Genomic DNA, 27,284 nt, shown 5'->3' on the forward strand with positions numbered 1-27,284 from the left:
GAATACGCGAAAAGCGAACAAACCGAAGCTAGAGATCTTTGGAGCGATGCAATTCTTTCGTTTTTTATTAGCCTACACAAGACGTAAGCGACGAACCTTTGTCTGTTTGATTTTCTGATTTTGAACTTAACCCACAGAGGGCAGCGCCACATCCAATTGTCACCAAATGCAGTGTCACAAAAGGGGTCACAAATTTTGGGGGTTTTGTTTTTCCGGTTCGTGTTTTTGTTGGTGTTTGCGGCGGTAGGAAATCCAGCGCGCGCCATAATTGACTTGACTCATTTGAATGCCACTGGACGACGCGACGCAAAGTAGAAGCAACTGGTGGTGAAAACATAATTACGTGACGGCACGGCAGATCATTATCGCAATCGAGCGAAAGAAGGGACATAATTACGGCTGTATGTGTGTGTTTGTGTTGATCGTCGTTGAGATCAGCACCCTTCGTTTTCTTACTTCGTTTGTCTTTGGTCCGCGAACGGATCACGTAATCGCATGCAAAAGTGTCGCCCGAAACGATCAAACAACGACAGCTTGCCGGCCTTAATTATGCTTCATCTCCATTTTTATCAAAAAAGGGGGAACTAAAACATGAAACGTTAATGTGCCAGAGGATGTAAATCAAAATTTGGTGCTTTTTGCTTCCTCCATACAAAAACAATTAATTGATATGTAACATAATGGAAATATGTATATACACACAGTTTTACATATTTCGTTCTCGTCATCGCTTCTGGAGCGTCCCTAAAATTCTGGACCGTCTTGTGTGGGCTTTACCGGAAAAAAAAAACAAACAAACAAACAAACAAGAAGCACCGCAAAAAAACTCCAAAACAAACAGAAACATCAACTGTTTTTGTTAATCTATGCAAACTACCTACCAGCACCATAATTTTCTCGCTCAAGCAAAAACGGCACATCATTTGATTTATACACCCAGCTGGGCCTGAGCAAATGCCAGTCGAGAAACGGCAACGGAACGAAATATTCCGACACATGCACATCACACACCTTCTTCTTGACAAAAGCCTACGCTCCACAGAGAAAGAACGCAAAACAGGGCAAAGAATTAAGCTCCAAAAAGGCGATCATCTCCAAAGAGTCGCTAACCCGACGGGCGAGAGGCGCTCCAGGGGAAGAGCTAAATTAATTTTTATTATTTTTTATTCATTACTTTATTTATTGTTAAGCCGCTGGACGAGGAGGCGCTTGGGGTCCGGTATGCAACCACAAGAACAACAATACACCCCTTTACCGGCAGCAGCAGAGGCAGCAGCATCGGCAGCCCCGTTTGGGCTTACCGACCGGTGTTTGCAAGTTATGCATGTTTAACTAGCCATGGTGCATTGCGGATTGCATCGACTGAGACTAAACCGACGCCGTTTGCGGCAACACTTTTGTGTCTGTGCGAACTTACACAGCGGCACCAAGGGGGTGTTGTGGGGGACGAGCGTTTGAGGTGGGTATTTAAATTAACCGGTCCCCCTTCGCCTTCTTCGGGGCCCCCATTCTGTTGCAGGGCCTTCCGAATGTAATGTGAGTTAATTATCGTTATTTTTGCCCATTCTGTGGGGGGAGGGGCGAAGAGGTATTGTGGGGCCCCTTTCGCGTCATTTAGCAAAAAACAGAAAACGGAGGGAACGGGTTGCAGCTCCCCTTGGGTGCCCCTGCGTTGTTATGCTGGCTCACGAAACAAGCGCGCGGCTTACGGCCGTTTGCTCGGGGAAAGTGTGCTCGGTCGGAAAGTGTTATGTTTGTTTAAGAAGTGCAGCTAATAATGGTGAATTCTCGTGCATTCTTTCTCTCTCTTTTCTCTCTTTCGCTCTTTCTCTCTCTCTCTCTCTCTCTCTCTCTCTCTGGCTTATGGCAAGGTGTATTCTCCTTCCAGAGCTGGTGCAATAGAACACAGCCACTGTGGAACAACCATACACCGAGCAAAAACACAGCCAGCTCACAGTATCCTCCTCGCCCTCTCTCTCACCAACTCTCCGGGGCGTTTTCCTTCTCTCCACTGTCATAACGATATTTTAATTGCGCTACAGACGTACCGTCGTGCCACGGCTCAGTCAAAGCCTGCACCCTGCCCGTCAGCATGCAAATGATATGTTAAGCATAGCTGTGCAGCATACCGTGAACGATGCTCGGTCCCGATGCTCACACCCCGATAGTGAACCCCCGGTTTCAGGAGCGCGGTGGCGGTGGGTGGTGATGGTGGCAGAAGTATGAATTTTAAACGGTTTAGATTCGAATCAAAAATCCTGACACTCCCGACACAGAGGGGCTGTAACGAATGAGTTTATCTCGCACGGAGTTTAACCACGGCAAAGGCTAATTGGGTTGGTACCCCTGCTCGGTGGCTTGGTGGCTACATTTTCTACCCAGATACAATCAGTTTTCCCGGTCGGTCGGGTTGAATCTTTATGGCGCTTTACGGAGCTGGAGCCAGGGTGAAGCAAGCAAGGTGGTACACAACGTTAACTACCCCACACCCTGTCACCTGTCAGGCCGTGTTTGCCCACTGGACACTGTAGTTATCCATCATCTCACAGTCCGAAAGTGCAACCATTATCATTCCACTAGGTCAAAAATGTTTTGAGAAAAAAGTGAAAAATAAAATGTAAAATTCATTGCTCGCTTTTGGGGGGCAAAACGAGGCAAAACAGCGAACCAAATGTACTGCAATAAATCAGCAGAATACAAATTTGCTTGCAAAACGCCGACGCCACCGGAACGAAAGCCACCCAATCCTTACGGAAAAGCATTACAAGTCCTTGCAAGACCCACTTGTTGAAGGAAATTCCCACGCACAGTGCCTTTTCTATGTCCCGTGCTACCGTTTCACCTCGACGGGGTGTGTCTGGATGATCCTAGAAGCGGGGTGTTCCATATACCACGCTATTTAAATAACAATCATCACCGCCGTCATCGTGGGACGTACGGTAATATATGCACCCCTTTTTTCCAACCCACTACCGGTATGTGAGTTTTCACTCGTGATCGACGATTCAATTCCTTCCGGGGCACGGGCGTGGAATTTTCACATCCTCAAATCACATAATAGTAATAGTAAAAAAGCAAGGGACAGGAGAGCACATGCTTCAGCCACACACACGAATTCCTTTCAAGGTTTTACAGAAATGCTCAACCATCGAGGCATAAGTAACTCACTTACATACAGCAAAAAAATTCAAAAATATGTCCCCTCTTTTTTTTGGCATGTCAAAAAAAAACCTGTAGAATGAACTCTCCGTGGCTTTCGTCCTCCTTTTCCTTTTTTTTTAGCCTTTCCCGTGTGTAGGGGGAATAGAATAGGCACATTTATTACCTCTCGATTGCCCGCCAAGGATGTCCGGGGTTGGGGCGCGGGAGCGGAAGGTAACTTAACATAATAAACGATTTCTCAATGCTCGATGATATCCCTACCTACCCGGGGCGTGTGCCAGTGTGGCAGTGGTTGTACGGGAAATACGCAATCACGGGTTGATGTTCGCGCGTCATCGGTTTCTTAAATAAATCAAAGGGTTGTTTTCTGTGTTTCCCCCTTTATTCTTATTTGGCACCCCTTTTTCTGTGGAGGGTTTGCCGGTGTTGCTGTTGTTGGTCACATCCTTCGCCACTGTCCCACACTTGAGCACTTGAGCGGGAAGGGAAGCGCAACAAAAAAGCGTGATCTTGCACAAGGACTTGCCTACTTCGTTTTTTTTTTTGACAGGTCGTCCTATTGCGTGTCCTCGCTCAGGGCTTTACGCAACCCCTTCCGCAAGCAATGGAGAGTGTCACACATAGAAAACACACACTCACAACCACACACACACCATTGGGATTTATGTTGTGCAAGGGAATGGGATGTGTTTGCTGCTGGCACGAGCCAAACACGCCAAACGTCAAGCAGCATGGGAAGGGAACCCCATTCTTCAAAAGCAAAAGGGTTGCGGAGCCGGAGCACACAGGAAGTCTTTAAGAAAACAAATCCCAACACGTTGGAAAAGCGAGCCCCGGCGCCGACCCACGGAATCGCTTTTCGATGACTTTAAAACGATTATTTGATAGGCTGCGCGCTGCTGGAGAGCCGGAGATGATTTATCGGGACAGAAGGGTTAAGCCAGAGACAGTTGCATGTTCCACCCGGCACGCGCGTGGTCCTTGCTTGTTGCGTTGAAAGAAAACATACGTTTTTTTGTTATAGCTTCTTAATGTCCTTTCCTTATGTGTTTACGACGTGTGGCGTATCGGTTTTACACGCGCTATCCCACACCCCAAGCCAACACTTACCTGTCTCTTCCGTCGGCTTCTCGTAGGGGGGCGACTCATCGCCACCGTAAAACTGCCGATAGAGCGAGTGGCGCGAGGACGCCTTAAACTTGGACATGCTGAAATCGACCGCACTGTCTGCGGCCCTGGCCGGCGGAGCGGCGACCCCGTTCCCTTCCGGCGGCGGCGGTGGCGGCGGTGACGATTGGTGCTCCAGCTCGACCGACCCGGACCGTGGTGGCTGCAAACGGTAAAGCGGCTGGTGGTCTACGAGCGCCACTCCATGCGAACTTCTCGGCGCAACCAACAGCGGCATAATCAGAACGCGCAACCCGGGGGCGTCGCGATCGGGAGCTGCCTCGTCCCGTTTTGCCTCTTCTGCTTCTTTTTATGATCGATCGACCACCAACATAAAAGCACACACACGCACGCACACGCGGTTGATCGTTCTTCACTCACTTATCACTGTAATTGTCACACGCGTTTTCGCGGCATCATTATTATTATTATTATTATTATTACGATGCTTCTGGGCTTGTGCTGGCAACAAGCGTTTTGACACAGACACACACACACACACACACACACACATACACACTCAGGACACACTAAGGAGACACCGAACGTCCCACCAATTAGTGTCGGCCCTGGTAAATGATGCCGCTTTTTGATGTCTTTATAATTTACTCATTAGCGCTGCTGCTGCTGCTGCTGCTGAGGAGAGAGGAGAGATAAAAAAGGAAAGTCGCCACCAAGACACACCGTTGATATAATGAGATCTTCATTTGGTTAATATTTACATCAATCACAATTACAGGACACCACACATATAACACACACACATTCGCGATGATATCTTGGTTGGGCGCGCGTTTTCGGTTCGGCGAGTTCTTGATGCCTCCGGGGGTCAAAACAAACACACGAAACACATTCACAGTGACAATGAATTCCACGTGGCAGGTGACTGTCCGTTGCGATCCGTGCGATGCCCGCAACCCGAACCAGGGCTATTGACCAGTTAATCTTGCGTCCAAAAAGGCCTCACGGCCTTAACCTCACGCAGGATGGACAGACACCTGCTGCTCGTTGCTGCTGCCAGATTGATTAGCATACGGGACGAGGTGGATGGTATCCGGACACGCCGGTGCCCATGTCGGGTGTACCCATTTCGTCCTTTATCGGCACGGTAAGATCTTGATGTTCCTTAATTGTTGCGCTTGTTGCGGCGTGTCTCTCTCGCTAAACAGGGAAAGAGATTCAAACGATTGGAAAGGTAATCGCGCGAAAGCAAAACGGTAGAAAAAAATGGGGAACCTAAACGGCTGGTGCCGTCTACACTTGTGCCTTAGACCTTGAGGCATCGGGGCACGGTGCTGTTGGATGTCTTCGCGCTTCCCATCCCGACCTTCCAGGCGCAGTGGTCTTTTTTCCTTCTTTGCGGTTTCGTTGCTCGCTGATCATCGTCGTCAGCGATTGATAAACATCGAGCGTCCGTGTGTAAGCAGTACAGGTTTATTCATCATCGTCAAAGTCGTTATCAGCGCGCAATGTGTGTGTTTGTTTACGACACGAAATGTGTCACAATCGAAACACGACTTTATCGGGCTGATTTTGTATTCCCAATAAACAAATTACCGCCACATCAAACCGGTGCCGGTGCTGTAACCATCTAACGCAACGACGTACACGTAGCTGAGCCATATACACACACGCATGAGCTCCCCCTCTTCTATTAAAATCGCTTTTTTATAAACCAGAAACCAAAAAAAACGAGTGTGAACATACACCACAAAAAACCCTTCAGGGCAAAAAATGTGAAGTGCAGCGCGAGAATATAATGGAAACATCCGAGCAGAATTACAATTCGATTACCGGCGATCATATAATAGCCACAAAATACATACAGGCAATTTTTAACCCCACCAAGCCTTTAATACACAAACAAAAAAAAACATACCCCCACACACATATTAAAGCGAAGAAAGAAAAAAAACAGAATCTTGAGCCACCCGTTTTTTTTTTTGGCGAGAGGCTGAGATCGTGAGAAAACGGAAGAAACGTGTTAGGAAACGTTTTGTGTGTAGATTTTTTCGCCACCTCCGGCGGGCGACCGGACACCGGGCCGAAAGGGCCACTCTCTGTGTGTGTAAGTGGAGTAAATTTTGCATAAAGAATTAATAATTGATCAATCTAGCACAGTCGATATTTTGATCACCTTCCCCTCTTCCCGTTCCCGCTATTGATTGGTAGCCCAGTGTTGCCCGCAGTAAGCGCAGTGGCCGTGAGGACGTGAGAAAATATGATACCTCGAGTGGTTGGGTGTGTTTTTGTTTCCCCTTCTCTCGCTCTCTGTGCATTCTTTAAATCATTCTCGCCCTATTAATCGATTAGTGCCGGGTCCGGCACTCCCAGCACATCGGACCGGAAATCGCCGGAAATCAACGGAACTGCTGCTGCTGCTGCTGCTGCTGTCCAATAATTGTGCCACTCTTGTGTGCCACTCTTTCTTGCTTTCATATAGACTGCAGAGGTTTCCTCTACCTTCCAGGGAAGGATGGCGCAAAATATAATGCCCTTCCAGCCATCTTCCCCCCACCCGTTCTTCGTTCTCGAGTTTCATCGTCAAAAATGCTTAAATTTCGTCGCTTATTTTCTGGGAAGATTAATTCATCGCTATTAAAACAGTATTGCGCCTATCGCCGGAAGTGAAGGAACCGATCTGGGCCGACCAGCCGACGAATCCCCCTCCGGGGGGAAGTCGTTAACGGAACGTTTTTTTCTTGCTATTGGATCATGGATCCCGAACTGGAAGTTCTTTCATTACTTTCGTCGCTTACATCCACCGTTTTTCTCGTTTCTTCTTCGCGCCCGGCACCACGTGTTTCGCCGGCCAAGCACCACCCCGGGATCGCTTTCGCTCTTGCTTTCCCATCATCATCAGCAGCGGCGGCAGCACTAGCACAACCACCTGCGGGTTCCTCCCGTACACGGCCGCGTGGAGATTCCTTGGCGGCATAATTGATGGCAATTATTCTAATTTATAATGTTTCATAATAATTGTTTCCCGAAAACACTCAAAAACACACCGGCACAAAACAAGGACCGTGTCCCGGCGGGGGAATGGAAGATTAGGGACTACTGTCAAGCCCACGCATACACACACAAGCACACCGAACATAGTTCCAGATATGTTAATACAACATTTCATTCACAAACTTTCAACCCGACGCAACGGGCGCGCACGCGGTGCTAAAGCGAACTGGCGCGGGGTCGTCGATTACCTTTTCCAGATCGAATCATCTCTACCTGTGTTTTTCCTTGCCCGCTCCCACATGCTCCCGCTCGCCGGCTGTTTCTAGCAGCTCGACGAGGTGAAAATTATGAGCTTTGATCAAAATCGCGGGTCAAACAACATACATTCTACCTCGCCTCCGCAGCGACTCTACACGCCCCAAGACGGGGAAGAAAACCCGCGCATTGGTGATGATTGGCGTGGCGCGGGCAAGATTGTGGCCGCGTTATAGGATGAATTTATGAATGCGACCCAACAACGTGCGCCTATTCGTTCCCAGGCCTGCGCGGCCCGGGCCGCAGGTGGAAGTCATCAGCTGTGGGGGCTATTATTTATATGCGTTTAGCGAAAAGGAAGTCGGCCGGTTCCTACCGGTTTCGGGCCGCCAGGCAGCAGGCATTCGAGCGCCTCGTGGGTTGGTGGTGTTAATTGAATTAATTATAAGCCCGAGACTCTAAGTCGAAAAGGGACCGCCCCACGGCGGTCTGCACACCGCCAATAAGTGCATTAATTACAGTATCGAGAGACGCACAAACACTAGGCATTGCTTGGCAGCAGTCGAGCATGTGGGGTGGGAGTGAGAAAGCAGCGGCACTGCACCAAATTAAAATGTAGCCAGCAGCAGCAACAGAAGCAGCAGCTAGAGCTAGAGCTAGGGTTTATTTTAAGGGCACTGAATTTAGAATTGAGCGAGATAAAGATCCTTTTCTTTCGGTTTTGTTCCAACTGGTTAATCTAAACACGCACGTACAGATATGGAATGCGCGTGATGATTCCATGTTGTGGAGCCGAAGCGGAATGAATTTTGAAGGGGGGTTTGTTTATCAAACCCATTTCCCAAGCAAAACTTCACTTGTTTGTTTCCTCCAGTGAAAAAAGGGCCCAACATCCTCCCATTTCTCCCTCCATGCCCCCGCGGCTTGTACCGCGGTTTTTAATCCACCAAACAATCAAACGAATTAATCAATCACCAACCCTCGGCGTGGCCCGATAAGCGTATGCGTATACTTCATTGAGTTGCCAATGCAGCGGGCGCTTGGGTACGTTCTGTTCGCTGCCCGGCCGGCTATCGAGACTGGGATTAGAGCCCATTTAGATAAGCAAGAGAAAAAATCCCCCTTGCCCAAAAACATACTACCCTTTTGCACTGTAGGATGTATTCCGGGAACTTTTTTTCCCCGTTTAGCGCCTCGTGATGGTGACGAAGCCCGATGACAAACACACACCCGGTGGCTTCTGTCCACCCCTCTCAGTTTCTTGAGAGCCTCTTCGGGGCTTTTTTGTTGCTGTTTGTAACTCAGGTTTTTCTCCGACGTGTCGATAAATCCTATTCATCAATTCATAGGTTCCGGGGCTGGGCAGTACGAGATTAGGTACTGAGGGTTTTGCTTCTCATTATGACACTTTGGTGTGACGTCCTCAATGGCGGGGAGGGTACACACAAACAATGCACAAATGTCCGAGTCATGGAGCCTCATTACCGTTATGCAGCAGCTCCCCGCTTATCGCGCTGGAGAGGTAGTACACACTCAGGAAATTGTATGTGTTTGGCATTTCTCACTGTTATCGTCATTGGGAGCTGATTAATATAAAGCGAAACACATCGGGCCATCGAGATTGCGTGGTTAAATTCAACCCTTTGTCTGGATTATGCTTGAAACTTGTGTGAGGGAAGATATTGTAGTAGGTCCAACAACAAGAAGAGACTTCAATAATTTAAATAAAAATGACTAACAACTTATCACGGACAACATGGTCTGAAACAGATTTGTCCAAAGGTTTCAATCATATCTTTGCATAGAGTTTTGCACTTATTTTTATTGGTTATTCGTGGACCTTTCCTTGAAGAGTCATAACAAACGATCTTTTAAAATAAAGCAGTTATTAGCTTAGGCGGTCTCGTGGTCCACGTAGGACGTTACGTCAATAAGCAGAACTTATTAGCTGGTACAAGATATTCCGGGCATAGTTAGCCAATCTTCTTAACTTATGATTGAACTCTGAACTTCTACAATTCTTGTACATCATAAGTATCAAGAGCTTCCATTACTTCAGATGGCGTTCATCGTTGCCGAAGTCAAACTTTGGATGTCAAAATGTGAACTCCAAAAAAATCCACCAATCTTCATACATATCGTCTTTGAGCGGAATTTTTGAAGATATGGTCATCGATTATAAATGACACTTGACTCATCATCATACGCACACACACATTACACGGTTTGCGCGATCACTCCTCTTTCCCTGTCACCAACCTGTCAACTATCTGACACTGATAACACCCTTACGGCGTCCGACTGCTCCCGAGAAGCCCGAGAAGATGATACATACGCTCATTGCTCTTCCCTATTACACGTTCCTCGATTGATAGATCGATGATGCTTCAAATCGTTTGAACTAACCGTGCATTGAAATCGAACTGAAGGCAGAAAAAAAGTGAGGTTTGTCCATTCCAATTTCTCACCTCCAAGCTTATCTGCACCTCATAGACATAGGGCGGTATTCAAATAAAAATCAGCTCTCCCCGACATACTTCACACCGTTATTTCTAGAGCGCTGCTGCCGGTGCTATCAACGCAGATAGACGATAAGGATGGTGCAATCGTGCTAAGTTTAAAAATACTTGTCATTGCCATATCCATACGAACGGCAAAGGGGGTTTTCCTATGCTTTATTACAGCCTTTGGCTCATTTCCAAATCTCACGGCAAATTGATTGATTTATACCACTCAGGAAGACGTGACAGTCGCGAAACTATTTATGGGTGCCACAATTATGGGAGAAGGTTGTTTTTCTATTACAGTTTCCACCCAATCATGCTCGTTTCGGTTTCGTGATGAGCGTTAGTTAGCTTGGATCACGTGTATTTTAGCAAACGGAGGATTCCGTCTGGGAGTAACACTTCCGCCATATAACAGGCACCATACACCCGGTGTATGCTGATGCTATGTTTCTCAACTGCCAGCCCAATTTGTCACTCCGTGAAGGGGGGGGGCAGTACTATACCAAACCGAAGCTGTCAAAGATAAGCGTGCAACATTTATCAATTAAAGTTCAATCCATTACATCATTTCAGCGCCTTCGCTTCGGCGGAGCACGAAGAGAGAGAGAGAGAAAGAGAGAGAGAGAGAGAGAGAGACACACACACAAAAAGAGGGCAAGGAAAGCATGACATGACCCAACACGAGCCGAGGCGGGGAGCTCAAACTATTCAAATGATAATTCAAATTTTACGTCAACGTGACAGCTAACAAGCGACACGGTACATACAAACACACACACACACACACACACACACACACACGAACGTGCAGAAAATGTGTCGTAGAAGTTTATTACAAAATATGTTCCCTGGCACCCATTCTTACACCAATTGCTACGGCTCACCTCAACCCGTTCCCTTCTCTCCTCCAACATCACCCAGAAGGCGACAAGAAATTACGTACAAGAACCGTCAGACACTTGCTGCGCCGAGAAAGAACAAGAAAAAGAAATGACAAGTGAAAGAAAACGAAAAAGCAGACATGAGGCAAGAACAACCCCATCGGAAGTAGTACGGCTCGCTCGGTCGCCAGGGGCGACCCGACGAGAACCCGCAGCGTATCTCATCGATTTACCCCAATCGACTACACACCTGGAAAGAAGGGGGTGATTCGGTGTGTGAGTGAGCGTGTGTGGGGACGGAGGGCAAGGGCGCCGGTTAAACGTGAGCCAAGCCAAGAGCTGGGAGAAAGGGGGAGGCGGGAGGACCTGCTGATAAGAAAACGGGCCGCACCTTAAGTGTGTGTGTTCTCGGTGCGCGTACTTTCGTTTGCCACCTTGAAAAAAGTAATCGATATCGAATCGTTCGAAGCAGGTCGAACCGCCGGGGTTCGTGGCCTTCTTAATCTTGCACATTTGCACGATACACGCATTGGCAAGGTGCAAAAAAAGGAAGGCGAAAGAGAGCCGATGCATGTGATGCTGTGCAAATGAAGACATGTGTCGTCATGAAGGCAGACCACGAGGAAACTTCCCCCAAAAATGGCAAACGCGTCTAAATGGTTCGTGGCGCAAGAGCTCACAAGACGAAACGTGTAACAGGGAAGGCCTACATGACGGGTCCATTGCTCCCAACGCAAACATCATACCGAACGCAAACACATTAGAACTCTCTCCTCCCGTTTCATGCTGTTCGCTCCACAGATGTTTGACTCCGTGAGTCAGAACCACTTCCGCCCATCAGAAAAAGGGGCAACCTTTCCTACTTCTACAAGCCATATTTCGTCACAAAAGCCTTCACCGGTGGTGCGCTTGCCGCCCGAATAATGACCGTCGATAATGAGCCAGGCTCCGTGTTTGCGTGTGGAAATGGCGTGGAAATGACGCCATTGGAAAGGGGACGGGGGGTTCGTGCGAGTCGGCTGATGCCGCCCGATGACGTAGATGTCATCCGGCCTCGTTCGGCGTGGTCCCGTTTTAACCCCCAACGCGCTCGTGCGCTCTTCCACAAGCAAGGGCGGACGGCTACCCACCTCGATTGCTGGCGGCTATTTGCGCGGCTACTTTGCCTGCTGTAAATCTCGACCGACCCGACCCGACCGAATGATTGGCCCGAGGGCCCCTTGTGTGCACTCGAATGATGAGCCGAGCGCAACGTAATTCCTGGTCTTGAAGTCTCTCGTCGGCCTCAAGATGGGGAGGTCGGCAGCGGTTCGAGAAGAAAGTAATGCCGACGGCGATGGCGGTTCATGTGCTGGATTGGGGCTGCTGCTCGTCTTAGATGAGCAGCGCGTTTCATCGGTAATCATTAGCTCGCTTCCTTAAAGGTTGAGGCGCCGACTACACTCTCTCGCCTCGAAAAGAAGGCCCGATGGAGGTTTTGGGATAGTTTGGAGGAGGCAAAACAGAACCTACACACATAAAAACACACACACACACACATACAGAAAATCATTCCTCTGATGTGTTTGCCCGATGTCCCCCTGGCTGCTTCCGCTTTATTTCATCTCCCTTGATACGGTGGTGGAAGATCGTTGCTTCGTTTCACCATTTCACCCACGAGTAGTTTTGGGTGAGCTCCTTCATTCTCCCGGTTGCTCGGTAGACAGGTGGAACGAAACCCTAAGGATTCGACCGTGGTAGTTGCGGTGTGTGTGGGCAGGAAATCATGCGTGACGAAACGATGACGACAAAAACCGCAAGATGGAAACGAACGCGATGGCGGGCGATCGATGAAAACGGAAGTCAGCTGATTGCTTGAGGATTGGAGGGATGGAATGGGAAATCCAACAGGCGATAGAGTATAGTATGGGATGTTTTTCCCGGGGCCACCCAACATCCCTGCCTGTACGCGCGTGCACGTCTGTGTCTCAGTGTTTGTGGGTGTAGCAATTATTGCGGTAGGTTATTCGGCCGGAGGTCAAAATCCCGAGCGCTGCTGCGTAGAAACCGGCAGGACCGGCCGGCCGTAAGATGCTCTCATTAATTACCCTCGGTCGTCGGCGTGATTCGTCGCCGGGGAAAACGCTAGAACACGCCGAAATCTCGGATACGGATCGATACGGTGCGTTCGGGTTAAAGCCAACAAATATTCAAACACTTCCACAGGGCGCAGGGGCAACAGTTTCAGCAGCAACACGGCACAGCAAAACTGCATTAAATGAACCAATGAACCAGGATCGAGGCGCGTGGTGGTACACTTTGCAGCCACTGTAGTTTAATTATTCCTTTCGCCAAAGGTGTTTACGTGCATTGGTTACGTGCACACAATGTTCACACGCATTGCCAGCAGGTGACAACACCTCGCCGAGCGGCATTTAACAGCCACTTCTTGACATTAAGCAGGGGGCTGGATTTAGCATTTTAAATGTCGTTGGCACCGGTGGCTGCGGTATGAATTATACAAAGCATATTTACACCTGACGATGTACGGCATACACTTGTCGATGGTGATTCTGTTTTGTAGATTTTGTTGCGTGAAACACTACAGCGAGACATTGCGTTGAGAGGTGAAATTCCAACATCGCTGCATAAATCAGCAAACGTGTGTCCGCGTGTGTCAATTGCCACAGCAGTTCCCATTCAGCCGGGTGGCAATCAGGTTTTACAATTGGTTTGTTAAATGTTGTTTAACTTTCGTGCCATTATTCCCTTCACATAAAACTTTGAGACGACCTTTTATCTAAGCTTGTTTTGGCAAAAACGGTTTCACACTGGAAAACAAAACACTCCTAACGACAGCAATCTAAACATTGACGTCTGCCACTCATCTGTTGTCCACCTTCTGTGTCTAATGATGATGGTTTTCCCTGAATAAACCAATTTCCAGTGCACTGTTTCGTTGCTCCTCCGACACCATCTTCAGGGCAGTTGCAAAACGGCCACTGTTGATGGGCGATGTTTTGCCGACGGCTTTTCACTCACAATGGTAAAGCGTTTCCAACACAAATTGCCCTTTTTTGAAGCATTGCTTTTTGCACTGTTAGGTCATGTTGCTGTGTAATGTATGATTCAAGCACGCTTATCATAAAACATTTGAATTCCAGGAATCCGATTCGCTATTTGCGTGAAATCTTGTGCGTAACACACTTTTTGGCTTTCGTCGCTTATCGCTTCAAAGCTCTAGTCACTCGGATGGCGATGATGAAATAATTACACAAACACAGGTGCTACACAGATATTAGGGGTGCTTATATTACACTTATCACGTTACCTTTTCGCTCGATAGGATCACTAATATTGCACGACGTTCCCAATCGAGCAACGGAACAAGTTCACTTGTAGATATCTTAACGTCTCACATAACTATTTTCAAACATAAACATTCTTTTTTTTTTAATTTTACTGATCACTTTAAACGACACAGAATTGTATGCAAATTACACACACACACAATGAATTGCCACTGTGGGAAAAGCATCCGACCACCGACTGGTACCGATCCACGCGACCGAGATTGCGGCAACTGTGTACGGCACACACAGGATTCACACGGCCCGGTACCGTTCGTCCGAGACGTCACAGGAAGTGTAGCGCGAGTTCGCGTTCGGGGCCAACCGAAAGGAATTGGTTGCTCACACAGACCAAAAAAACCACCCCAAGGAGCCGGGAACAACACACACAGCGAGGCCCCGGAGAGACCGAGCCAAAACAACAAAACGTCGGGCGCGCTGCGGTTGGCGATATCGAATTCGTCGATGATCTTTCAGTTCAGTTCAATACCGGACTGCCCTGCTGGTCGCGCGATCTGCCCCGACAGCATGGAGCGCTTCGTTCCCCCCATTCGTTTCGGTTGCTGGGTTGTGGGAGTGGGTGGGAAGGCAGGGGCAGCAGGGACGGATCGAACGGAGCGCTGCACAGGGCGGGTAGGTGCAGGTGCGTGCTACTACTCACCCTTCCAGGAGGGTATCGGTGTGTGTGTTTCAGTGTTCGAGTGAGCATTTTTTACACACGTACACCGATGTGTGTGCTGTATTGTGCGCACACACGACGATGACGATAATAATAACAATAATAAGGCGCGATAACAACATACACACGCGAATGTTTAGTAGCACGCGCGCGCCCGTTCCGGTGTTCCGGTGGCGAAAAAGAGACCACCGCTAGACCGCACTGTCTCTTCGGCGGGGCGGAGGGGGGGGGGTCATTTCCGAAAGGGGGTGGGGGGATGCTACCGCAGGATGTCATCCTCTTGGTGCTGAGCTTTCCATTTACCTGCTGTTGCTGCTCCCGAACTCTGCTTGTGTCGGCGCGGGAAAATGTATTTCGATATTGGCCTGGCGCGCGCGCTCGCTTGAGGCTCTTTACACACACACACACACACACAAAACCCGGCTTACCACTACTCTAACAGCGGGGGGGAGTGGGGAGGGGATGCACAATCAAGCAACAGGAAGTGCGCGGGTCGCGGGAAAAACCGACCGAGCGAGAAAGAATGAAGGTGAGAGAGAGAGAGAGCGAAAGAAGATCTCGCACCGCAAGGCGAACGAGATTTCGGAAGCTCTCTCCACACACATGCGTTCGTCTGCCAGTGCCAGACCGAGGGGGACTGAAGAACTGCTTTCCCGGCACATATTGGTCGATGTTGCAAAAATCGAACGCTGAAAGAAAAGCGGCTCCTTCTGCTCCGGCTACCGCTGCTGTTGCTGCTGCTGCTGCTGCCCTTTCGGTTTGGTTCTGTGTGTGCGAAAAAGTTGACGTTCGGTGCTCCATTTTTGTGTGTGTGACTGTGTCTGTGTGTGTGTGTGTGTGTGTGTGTGTGTACATCCCTCTTATCCCCCCGTTGCAGAGGGTAAACAATCCAACATACATACAACACACAAACACACCAACAGCGCCGCAATTGTTTCCCCTATTTTAAGGGTTTTCTCCCCCACCGAGAGACAGAGCGAGTGAACGAGAAAGAGCGAACGAGAGAGCTTTTGCTTGCACCCACACAAACACTCATACACATTTACTCTTTCCTGTGTGTTTGTGAGCGTGTAAACACTGGTCGATGAGAGGGGAAGTTGTGATACGCACGTTCAAGCCCCACTTCTACCCTTAGTCGCTCTTTGTGTGTGTGCGTGTGAGGGGTTGAAAACTTTCAAAACCATTCCCCTCATCGCTTCAACCACCCTAAGGTGGGATTAAAAGTTGTGACTGTGTGTGGGGGGACTTGGTGGCCACTTTAAAGCCCGAGCGCTCCCGGTCTCGCAGCGCTGTGGGGTGGTTTCATGTGCCTGTAAGTATGTGTGCCGGGTTGTATGAAGCACAAGACAAGTCGGTGGGGGAAAAACAAGAGGCCCATCTAGCAGACCTACCAATTCATTCCTCCATTGCAAAAGGGGAAGCACTGGAGAGAGGGGGATGATGTTTGAGGGGTTGAAAATTTTCAACCTTTTTTTTTCCTTTTCTTTTGCACTTCCCAGCGGGCGGTGGGCTGCGAAAGGTGGGAGCGAAATCATATTCATATTATTATTCTCCAATCAGAGCGCGCCGGGCGAGAGCTGCTTAATGCGCGATATTGTATGCGCGTTTTATGTTAAGCAGATGATAATAAGGCTGCCCAACGGGGCGGGCTGGCTGCGGGCCAGTGGTGAAGCGTGTGGGGAACCGTTCTTGTGGTGACTCTGACCGTCTCGCTCGGGCCCACGGTGGCCCGGCGGTGCGCCAACCCTCACAAAAGGGGTTGGGTTTAACAAAAACGCGTCACGGGGGTGGATGAAAATTCTACAACCGAAAGCCAGCCAGCCATCCAGCCAGCCAGCACTACAACAATGCCCCCACACAGATGGAGCGGAGAGTTATTTTTTATTGTTTTGAAAGGTGCCTTATGACGTTGAACCGCGTCATGGGGCGGGAAAACACAGGGAAAACAGTGGGTACAGTGTCGCTCCTTGCAATGTACATAATGGGTTTTTACCAAAAGGCGATGCACCACCGGTAAGTGTATGTGTGTGTGTAGGGAATTAGTTGGAAATATGATTCCTCCGAGCTGAGCTGTACGGAATAATTGCTTTCCGCCGAATGGTAGTTGGTTTCCCCCCCAAAAACGGGAGGATGATTAATTTGGCAACGATGTTATGGCGGATATAGTGCGAGAAAACCCCTTTCGTATTTATCAATTCCATCGTTAATTACTAACACTGAAGCAGTCTCAGCTTGATGCTTCATTCGACACCGACACCGACAAAAAAAAAAAACACCGGAAACCTTCCTTTAATCCAGCTTTAAGTCAGCGCTTGGAGAAGAAAAACCTTTACCTTGCCCATAGGCTGCACCTTCTCCCTTCAAAGACATCCAAATTAAAGCTACACGTTTCGGTGGCACCAGAAGAAAAAAATCCACCACGACGAGGCCATTGCTGCCCATCAACCAACCGGGAGGAACGTGTCAGCAAGGCTGCTGCTGCAATGCTTTATCGATCCGGTCAAACGCCATTGACCTATAATTCCATGCCTCCGTCCGGTCAGCTTTGCACCGAAGCGAACAGAGCGAACGCTGGGCAAGCAGGGCGAACCAAGAACAGTTTTATTACTTTTATTAGTTTGTGTTGCGGCGAGCGCTGCGAGTCCGTCTCTACTACGGCTGGCTTGTGTGCGTGTACGTGCGTGTGTGTGTCTGCTTTTCTGTGGCTCATTTGTGGGCCCACTCTGCCCACTGCCACGCGTTTATCCTTGCAGCCGAAAAACAAGCAGGCAAGCGCAAGATGAGCGCGTAAGATTCGCGGTGCTGAACACGACGACCAAAAAGGACTCATCCCAAGGCAGGCCTTCTCCGCGCGAAGAGTGTGGCGGAAGGGAGAGAGTTCGTTCATTCATCTGCCACTAACTTCTAATACTACGACCGACTACTATTACTACTCCGGCGCTCTGGCTACTCCACTACCCCCCTCCAGCAGCGTCTTTTGTGCCTGTCCACTTCGAACTCATTGAGCTGATGTTGTTGGGCAAGGCAGGCAACAGGAAGACAAGTATCACAACACACTTTCTGCCGCTTATTCGTACAAACACACTTTTAGCGATATACCCGCGAGACTGATTCGAATCGGAAGTGTAGTTCCGGGAGGGGGCAGGCACTCACCAAAAAACGTCCGACAAAACGCAAGCATAACTAGCGGTTAGACGGCACCCCGTAGGTGGTCACCATTTGTCTGACAGTTTCCTGACCTGACGAGTGTGACGATTTGAAGGATCTGCAATGGTTGGAGGGCCGGCAGCGGCAAGTGTCCAAACATCTTGCAGCATATCATCTTCAGGGATTGTGGCAAACTACTGACAACTAATGCTGCAAGACGCTATCGACAGGTGGCTAATGATGGCCGGAGCAAAGGTTAAAAGTGACGTTTTCGGCAAAGTTTACCAAGTGTCAGATGAGACTTCATTGAGTGCTGGCGGTGGTGGTGGACTTGGAATGATTGGAGCATTGGAATGATATGTATATGTCTTCTGACGGAAGAAGGCCTCCTGTCCGACGAAAGTAACCAAATGTACCCAGTGTGTATGGGATGGACGTTAATTGACATATTGTGATGGGAGCACCTGTTGACCTCGTCTCAAGTCCTGGAAGTCATCAAAATAACGAACCTAGGACTTTGGATACACTTCAAGCTTTCTTCTTAGAATGTTTGTTCAAGCTAGTTGCAAGAAGCGTCTATAAAAGCAATCAAGTAAAATATTGTAACGAACTTCTTTTAAATTCCTTTCAGAACCTCCCACTTGCCCCAAAGTCTACCATGGCCCTCCGCAGTCCTTCCAGGTATCGTAGCATTAAAGCCTCATAAGAAGTGGAGCATTATGGCTAATCGTGTTTACGATTATGTCGATACTAACCATTTCTAATCGTGGTGCGTACACCACGCTAGTCACACACTGTAGCATACAACTTCCTCATCCGTTTGTTCTTCCTTCCATGTTTACCACGCTTTCCGGCAAAACAGGCAAAAGGCGCCATCAAAGCCCTACACCTCGCAGTGTGCGAGTGCACAGCAGTAAGTGGATGGTGTGCGAATGAGATCCGTTTGATTAAATGAATTCACCGGTCAAACGATAATGTTGATTGCATTTTGATCTCGGAATAAAACCGGGAAGCTACTTGCTCTGGGGGTCCGGTCGTCCATCTTCGTCGTTGAATGATGCAAAAGGCACCATCGTTTCCAGGAGTTTCTACACCCATCCAAAGCCAATGGAACCAACGAACGAAGTAAGGCAGCACACGGTTGCAAGCACACTCTCACGTGAAATTGAACCACCAACCACCCAGGCGCGGCACAAGCATTTCGAAGTGGGCGTGAAAAAATCATATTCCTCAAGCATTCAAAATTCAAACAAAGAGCGAAAGAGAACCTTTTTTCACTGTGCCCGGGCCGATAGTAGCCTTATCTCGGGGTGCTTAGGTCCTTTGACGCAGAAAGCGGTAAAGCGGATAAAAGTACGGCTAAAAAAAGGTAAAATAAACTGCTGCTAACGCCTACCTTTTTGTAAAATTCACATTCTCTACGCTCACGCCCGCACATGATAAGAACCTTGTGGCCTCTGTGTGCGTACGTACGTACGTGTGTGTGTTTCTTTCTGCCATTTCCCAACATTTCCACCGCTTATCAAACACTCTCTTTTGAATGTAGTTGAACCGAAACGCCTGGCGGAGTTGGAGAGTGAGCTGAGATCATGCCAAAGTTTTCGGCCACAGTGGGGGGAGGGAGTTTTTTGAGACATAAAAATATCCACCCGGCCACACAACAAGCACCATAATGTGTCGCTGCTTTCACTCCATCCTCCAACAGCACAAAAAACCGTCACTCGCTGCTATCAATGGCCTATCCGGCCTGTCGTTCTCTTGTTCTCCCTGGCACACGACCACATGTGCACACGGGAGGATCAACGTTCCCGATTATACAGGCGTCAGAGCTATGACGAAGTTTTCATGCGGGCGAAACAGCACGAAGCAGCCGAGCGAGATGCACGAGATCTGGAGTCGAAACGAAACGGACCGACGAAAAACCGTTTGGAAAATCCCGTCCATAGATTGTCCGAGCGCGATAAGAAGTGTGGGTGAAGCGGGAGGGGTGGTCGTGGACGCCAAACGAGCATTAGAGCGAAGAATATAATAAAGAATAATAAAATACTCTCTCGTCCACCCACAATCTAGCCTTTAAAGATGATAACGGGCAGGAGAAAGAACGTGGGCCGCTAGTGGTTGGTTCGGACGATGAAGAAAGGTCCTCACAGTTCCCACTTGCTCGACGCTCTACTGGCAAAGGAATACTGAAATGCTGGAATACATGAATATAAAGTCGGCAGCAGCAGCAGCAGCAGCGGTGAAGGAGCGCCTTCATCTAGAATATGCATGCCCGTACTGATGGTGCGCTTGCTCCCACACAACCACATTCATATGCCAATTCCATTCGTTATCAAACCACGTCCTCTAGGGCTCCAACTACACCTTCTAGCGTCCTATCGGGTCGATATTCTGCACCATCAATCGACTCGAGAAATGCACATTACGAGAAGCTTTTCCGTCACATAACTCTTCGCCTTCGGGAGTAGCCGGGCAAAAGCGTCCCTGGCAGCCCCAAACGAAGTGAATTTCAAGTGGAGCAGGGAAACCCGTTCCACTCACCATGCAAAAGGTTTCCCGCATGCATTGAGCATAAATTCATTTCAAAAACAGTCATCTTGGCAGCAGCAGCAGAAGCAGAAAACGCTCCACCAGGTCCTCCTAGTAACATAAGAATACATAAGCAGCAGTAACGAATGGAAGGATGAAAAATGCTCGCTCCACTGACGGCCCTATTTACCTTGCTTCGCTTCCCCTTCCCCCCCCCCCCCCCCCCGTATTCCACATGTCGATGGCATTTTCTCCATTTTCCAAACGACAATGCCTAACGCTTTTAAAATTTGCGCCCCATTCTTGCCCACCAGCGCCCATCCGAGCCGGCCAAAGCACCTGCCACACAAACAGCATTCCAAGTGGTAGCCTGATTTTTCCACCCCCAACCAACCACCCCAAAGGGACCCCGTGACTGCACGCGTTTGTATGTGTACCGCTTTCTACTTCAATGCGCAGGTCCACAATACATGTTTGGAGCGGAGCGTGTCTACGATAAGGTTTTGCTTCCAGCAGGTCCGCATCCACGCGGGGATATCCTTTTACACACACACATAGACAACGAAACTGCATGATAAGGAAGGGATCGGAGAGGGGCACACATACGGCAGGATAATAACATAAATCATAAAACCCGTGCTGTGCAAGTGTTGGTGACGATTCAATTGTCTGCATTGTCTGAATAGACGGAAGAAAGCTTTGCAAAACGGTCGTATATACATAGAGAGAGAGAGAGAGAGAGAGAGAGAAGAGAGCGCTTCCCTTCATACATTAGGTAGAGTGTGTGTTTTTGAAAGCTTGCATAGAAATGACACCATTTTGAAAAGTGGTTTTATGTGGAATTTTAAACTTCCAGCATGTATACGCACGGCAATATATAAGATCGCGTCGTTAGTGCCTTTTCTTGCTGTATTTTGCCGATAAAATTAAGGTAAAATGGTCTGTATCTTATCTCCAGAAGCCTCATTATTGAAAATGTACAACGCGAATAATTATAAACGGCTTCAAACAACACCATCCCGTGGCCAGCATTTCCGTTCTATACGCTTCTTGGTCCACAGAATCGTTCCTTACGCCTTCCACCTGGATGTACGTGCCCCATTCATGCTTGCCGATACACCCAAAGTGTCCAGATTCTCACGTTTTTCGCCTTCGCCACTGCGAATGATGATTGTCCGAGGTGTGTATGTGTGTTCGCGCGTCCCCGTATGCTGCACGCGGAGCATGGTGGCAAAGCAATCGCCACCGACACCCATTACCTGTGTCAGGAAATAACCGATGTAATAAAAATAAATAAAGTGCCAACTGTTTCCCGCACGACTCCCGCAACAGCCCCATGAGCTCCCTCGAGCCAGACACTCCAGAAGCGCTCGGCTAAGGTTCTAAGGTTCGGTGGATTGGCAATTGGCTCGTCCCTGGCTCCCAGGGTCATTCCGAATGGGCTCTTAGCCAAGAAAGTTGCATCAATGGTAGTTTTACACTCGCAACACAGCCAGCTTTTCCCTTTTACTTTTCCATTTTGAAGAAGTGCAACGGAAGAATGATAAAAAAAAAGAATTCTCCCCAACCATCATCCTCCAAGCAAAAACCGCACACGACAGAAGTACGACCAGGTACGTCCTCATCTACCGCCGCTAGGCTGCATTCGCGGGATCGATCGCGTGCTATTATCTGCTGCTGTTGCTGCTGCTCACCACCGTTTGGGCAATTAACGCTTGATTCACGCTTTTCTCGATACTGTCCGAGAGCGTCCGAGAAGCTGCCCTCACTGCGGAGCGTTGTATAGGGCCGAAGCTGTAGCAAAGCCACCCCGAAACCGAACATTATCACCTCGTGGGCTTCGAACGATGGGACGCAATTCACCAAAACCATACTCTTAGCAGCAGGATCCCCCGGTCAGTGAGCGTCCGCAAGTGTGTCCAGTCGCTCGTTATGCTATCCGAAAGCCGAGCCCTGTGTTGTGTACAGTATGATTCCTGCTCTTTGCAACACCAACCGTGAAACCGATGCAACCGATATGAAACGATCGAATCGATCCCAAACCATCGTATGAATGAATCGTGCCAGGGGGACCTCCCGCGTATGAGCTGCGTTTTTCACACCACAAAGGTTTCCCAGGTGCGCAGCAAGAAACAAGAAACTAATTAAGGAAATAAATATCGCTCACCACCGTCTGACTGCACTGACTGCACTGGCCCTATGCATATACCGACCTGGGTTGTGCATATACAGGGACCCTTCAGTGGGAACCGAGGGCCACGTCTGACCGTACAAAGGCACACTCTTCGCATGCAAATCGTAAAGTTGCAGGCCACTCCAAAAATACCATTTACCACCCTGGCTGGATTTGTTTAAATTGCCCCGTTTTTACACTCCCGAGACCGATGCAAAAACCCAGACCCAGCCCCAATGCGGTCTGCAGATCACGCGCTACCGATAAACTCAATTATGTCGCTGGCCGTAGAATCTGCGTTGTTTTTCGGTGGGAAAATTCATGCCAGCGCGGGGAGCGCGCGCGTTCCAACGGGGACGTTCGTTATGAGCCCTTTGGACGCAAGCCCTTTTGTGTTTGTGTAAGCCTCATACCAAGCAGACAAGAAAGAGCCAGCAGCTCGAGAAGAAACTCGTTTCGTGTACCCATATAGCACCATCTGGTGATGTTGTGAAGCCGTTGGGACTCGTCGAAAGTACGAGTTTGGTTTGGCGAACGACCCATAGCCGCCCGAGAAGGACGACCGGAACTCGGCACACACACACACACACACACAGCTCACACCGAGCCATTTAAATCGTTAATAATAAAATTATCATGATCTCGTGCGCGCGATAATACCATCAAACACTGGGAGAACAAAGGAAAATCGAAAATAAATATTGTCAACCCGAATGGGTCTCGATGGCAATCCGCCATCCGCCGTGCCCGTGCAACAACGAGGGGACACAATTTCGATCGAACAACGACACCCGTTGCTTGCCCGTACATCTCGTTGGAAGGCGTAGCGCGTAGGTGTGCCGGATGGGACAATAATACAAACGCGCTATCAACAGCAGATGGTCTCCCAGCACAAACACACACACACACACACACACACACACACACACACACACACACACACTGTTTTCCCATTGATCAGGGCCTCGGCGGGGTCGTCCCTTCACATCTTTAATTTTTAAATGGTCCGTTTACCGCCCGTCCGGACACCACCGTTAACCACCGTAACCGTTCGGGGTTGGTTTTTAACGCACAACACTATGTTTGGCGCCCAGATGATGTGTCGCTAAAGACAACGGAGAAGACGGCCAAGATGCATCATTCACACACTAATTAGCGTCAGCCGAGTTGAGATGTTTGGTGACTCGGTTCTGACGATCTCGCATCTCGGCAACCGGTCTTATCAGCCGTATCTAATATGAATGCAAATTGGACGCAGCCTGATAGTTGGAAGTCCCATAAATACTCTCATCCAGCGGGTTTATGAATAAATTTTCTTGCCAGCATTGGCCGCAGCATCAAACGGAGAATGCCGACCGCATGCTGACCGCTGGCGCCTTGGCGGTGTGGGAATAAGAGGAATACTTTTATTAATTAATTGATGGGTACAGCTGTTGAGGCAATATGTACGTCACTCAGAGTACGAATCAAAAAGAATTTCTCCAGGTTTGCGTGCAACTCGTTCGTTCTTGGTTCGGGCAATTCCAATGTATTCAAATTTCTTAGCAAACTGGTCAGCGTTTAGAAGAATAAGAACAACTGCGGTGCAGTCATTATAAGTTGTACTTATTGTAGTTAATAAGAAAATAAAATTATTAAGAAAATTGTACGATGATTAGGGCCGTGAGGACCCTACCGTTAACTTCAATGCTATCAAACAAACAAATACTAAACGGACGTTTTTGTCGCACGATTTAACAGCATTCTCGTCATGGGCTCAAACCACGCATGGATAATGTGCCAATACGCAGGACTTACTATCCTGCCAGAGGTAGTCAATATGTCACCGAAAACCAAGTCCACTAGTAGTGGTAAAGGCATACCTTGCCCGACAACGGTTGTTGTGCAAACGAAGAAGTGTTCTGTCAGTCTGAAATAGTATCACTGATCGTCTGAGACATTTCTTATGGTACGACACAAGCCTGACGAGTCTCAAAGCCGGCATAAGAGAACAGTCAAATGTGGGCCAATATCCTCATGAGTAAATTTCAATATCCCTTTTAGACTCTTTCAAAAACATTTGTAAAGTCGTTCACTAAGGATATTCGTACCATGAGACTATTGCAAGATCTTGGTTTACTCGTAGAAGATTTCTTTGAAGTCTGACTCTCGGATCTTGAAGAACAATTCCATTGCATTGAGATAATACTTGAGTGAGAATCATACATCCAACAACACCAGTAAAGGTTGAGATTTGATTATCAGTTCAACTGATCTAGCATTGGATTTAACAAAACATCATAATCTCCCGTTAGTTCCCTATTCGTTATTGGGAGAAGACCTTCATCTTATGTTTCACAAGTACTTACCCCAAAACTTTGACAAACAGCTGATCTAGGGCGAATGAACTTAAATTCGCTAATTCTCTTACATCCGTAAACTAAAGCAATGTGATAATCATGTCATCTTTCGTTCTTCACACTCTGCGAGAAACATGCTCCTTCCTGTTTTGTTCTACTTCACCTCATCCAACTGACTGTCGACTGATCTGAATCTGAAATTCTAAATAAAGTTGTACATTAATTCACTTGCCGCCGCAAACCAACAACCGTGCGATATCAATCTGTCAAAAACTACAAACCCTGCAGATACACATACACAAGAGCACACACACACACACACACTGGAGCACAGAGCATATCGAAGCACTGCACAAAACACCACCGCTAAACAACCGCACGAATTGCCTAAAAAAAGCCAAAGCCTACCATGTTTACACCTTTCTGGTCGAATTTTAATTGCAAACCCCGGTGTGTGTGTACCGTATCGTTGGCCCGCCAATGGCTCGTATTATTGCTCGCTTGCAATGGTAAGCATTCCAACCACTTGGCACCTTTTGCAGCAACAAATCGCACACAAAAACCCCCCCACACACACGCATCACCCTTTTGGAGGACGTGCGGCGGAATTCGCCACGATGCGAGAAAATATGTTGTCCAAATTTCACCCATCGCTACATTCTCGTACTTTGTAAAGCGCGCACACAAGGGGTCCAAAGGGGAGGGGGGGGGGTGGGAGTGTAAGCCGTACACTACACATACCTGCATCGAAAGCATTAGAAGCCACACTACGATATGGGTACTGGCTGGCTGGCCAAATAAAACAAAACCGATCCACGCTCGACAGCAAAACGATGGAAACCGCGGAGCACATTGAACAACACGGACTCTCCTTTGTTAGAGGGCGCTCCCGCGGGTGTCAGTGCATCGCGACCGCGTACAAAATTGGGGATCAAAATTCTTTACCCTGCTAAAGGCACAGAAAGGCGGCGGCGACCAACTGTAACGTACTGTAACCTACACACAACCGCGCACACACACACACACACAAACAACTATGCCAAACTTTGGCAATGGGCATGTTTTGTGTGTGTTTCTTTCTTCCTTGCTTTTGCTTGATTTCTTGCTCATCCGAATCCGTCTTCGTGCCTGCTGCCCACCGCACTAATATCGTCACCGAATGCACTTGTCGTCCGATGCACTTCTTCCTTTCTTTTCACTTGCTCACGAGCCACTTTTCATTGTCACTCGTGTTGGAAAAGGCAAGCTCGCGCGCGCCCGAACGTCCACTGACCCGGCCCGTTCACTCAATGGCTACTGCGTGGACTGGCGGCAGTACTTGGCGAAAGAAATTCCTTGCCTCGCGAGTTTTTAGCTCTACCCGTTTCCATCGCGACATCACGTTCCGCCCGTTCTCGTTGGCTACTTGGACGGGATGGGTTTTGGGCTGTTGGTTCACCATAAAAAAAAACGGACACAGTTTTAAAACCACGTTTTAAACGGTTCATTTACCGCTGCGCCAAATTAGTGCGTAATCGCGTAATTACTCACAATTGCTCGCAGTGCATTCCGCAAACAATTATAATGAGTTCGGTGAATTTAAATATATTTTTACGTCGGTGTCTGTGAGAGACACAGCGCAGTAAAACGGTGCACCAAGCTGCTTACCTCCCATTTTTGGAGGTGTTGCGTTATCATGCTATCGTGATGCGGAGTCAGAAGTTGTTTGCTGCCAATCATAATGTTGTTCTTGCCGATTGTTCATGCAATCTAAAACACAAAACGCAAAAAAGGCAGTCCCATATGGCAGCACTCTGTTGGTGTTTTGAATTACGATTTTGTGGTTTATGAGTGACTTTTTAACAAGCGAACAGGCCGCACAAAAAGCGGGGGGGGGGGGGGGGGGGGGGGGCGACACGATAAAACGGTTTCGGCCACTTGACATCTCCCTTTCAAAATTCCAATCAGCGTCAACGTTTCATTGCCAAGTGGTACACCTGTCAGCACCAGTAGCGGTCATCACCCTCCTCCACAGCATTTCTTAAGTACCCGGGCTGCCCTGCTCTTTATAAAAAAAATGGTCAAACATGCAGAGAAACCCTCTGGTCCCGTGGGGAGTTAGCTAAGGGAGGGAAGAAAAAAAGAAAATTGAAAATGAATTATTTCCCAGTGTGTGCCAGTT

At 48.5% G+C, this 27,284-nt stretch overlaps 1 protein-coding gene across 10 annotated transcripts in view; it reads right to left on the minus strand.

The window, feature by feature from the left end:
* Positions 1-26,404, minus strand: part of LOC121597887 — a 121,639-nt gene extending 95,235 nt beyond the window's left edge. For 2 of the 10 annotated variants that reach the window (XM_041924158.1, XM_041924150.1), the window contains exons 1-4: positions 25,405-25,510; positions 25,133-25,325; positions 5,052-5,490; positions 4,273-4,965 (exon numbers count right to left, since the gene is read on the minus strand). In XM_041924158.1, the coding sequence (XP_041780092.1) occupies positions 4,273-4,567 (295 nt within the window). In that variant the 5' untranslated portion in view covers positions 4,568-4,965; positions 5,052-5,490; positions 25,133-25,325; positions 25,405-25,510. Of the gene's footprint in view, positions 1-4,272; positions 4,966-5,051; positions 5,491-14,237; positions 14,891-15,238; positions 15,576-25,132; positions 25,326-25,404; positions 25,511-25,864; positions 25,951-26,068 lie in introns of those variants that run through there. The other 8 variants (XM_041924153.1, XM_041924151.1, XM_041924160.1 and 5 more) reach the window with 8 other exon arrangements.
* Between the last annotated feature and the right edge of the window lie 880 nt (positions 26,405-27,284).

Source organism: Anopheles merus, chromosome 3R, assembly GCF_017562075.2.
Source record: "Anopheles merus strain MAF chromosome 3R, AmerM5.1, whole genome shotgun sequence".
In the NCBI taxonomy this organism is placed as follows: domain Eukaryota; kingdom Metazoa; phylum Arthropoda; class Insecta; order Diptera; family Culicidae; genus Anopheles; species Anopheles merus.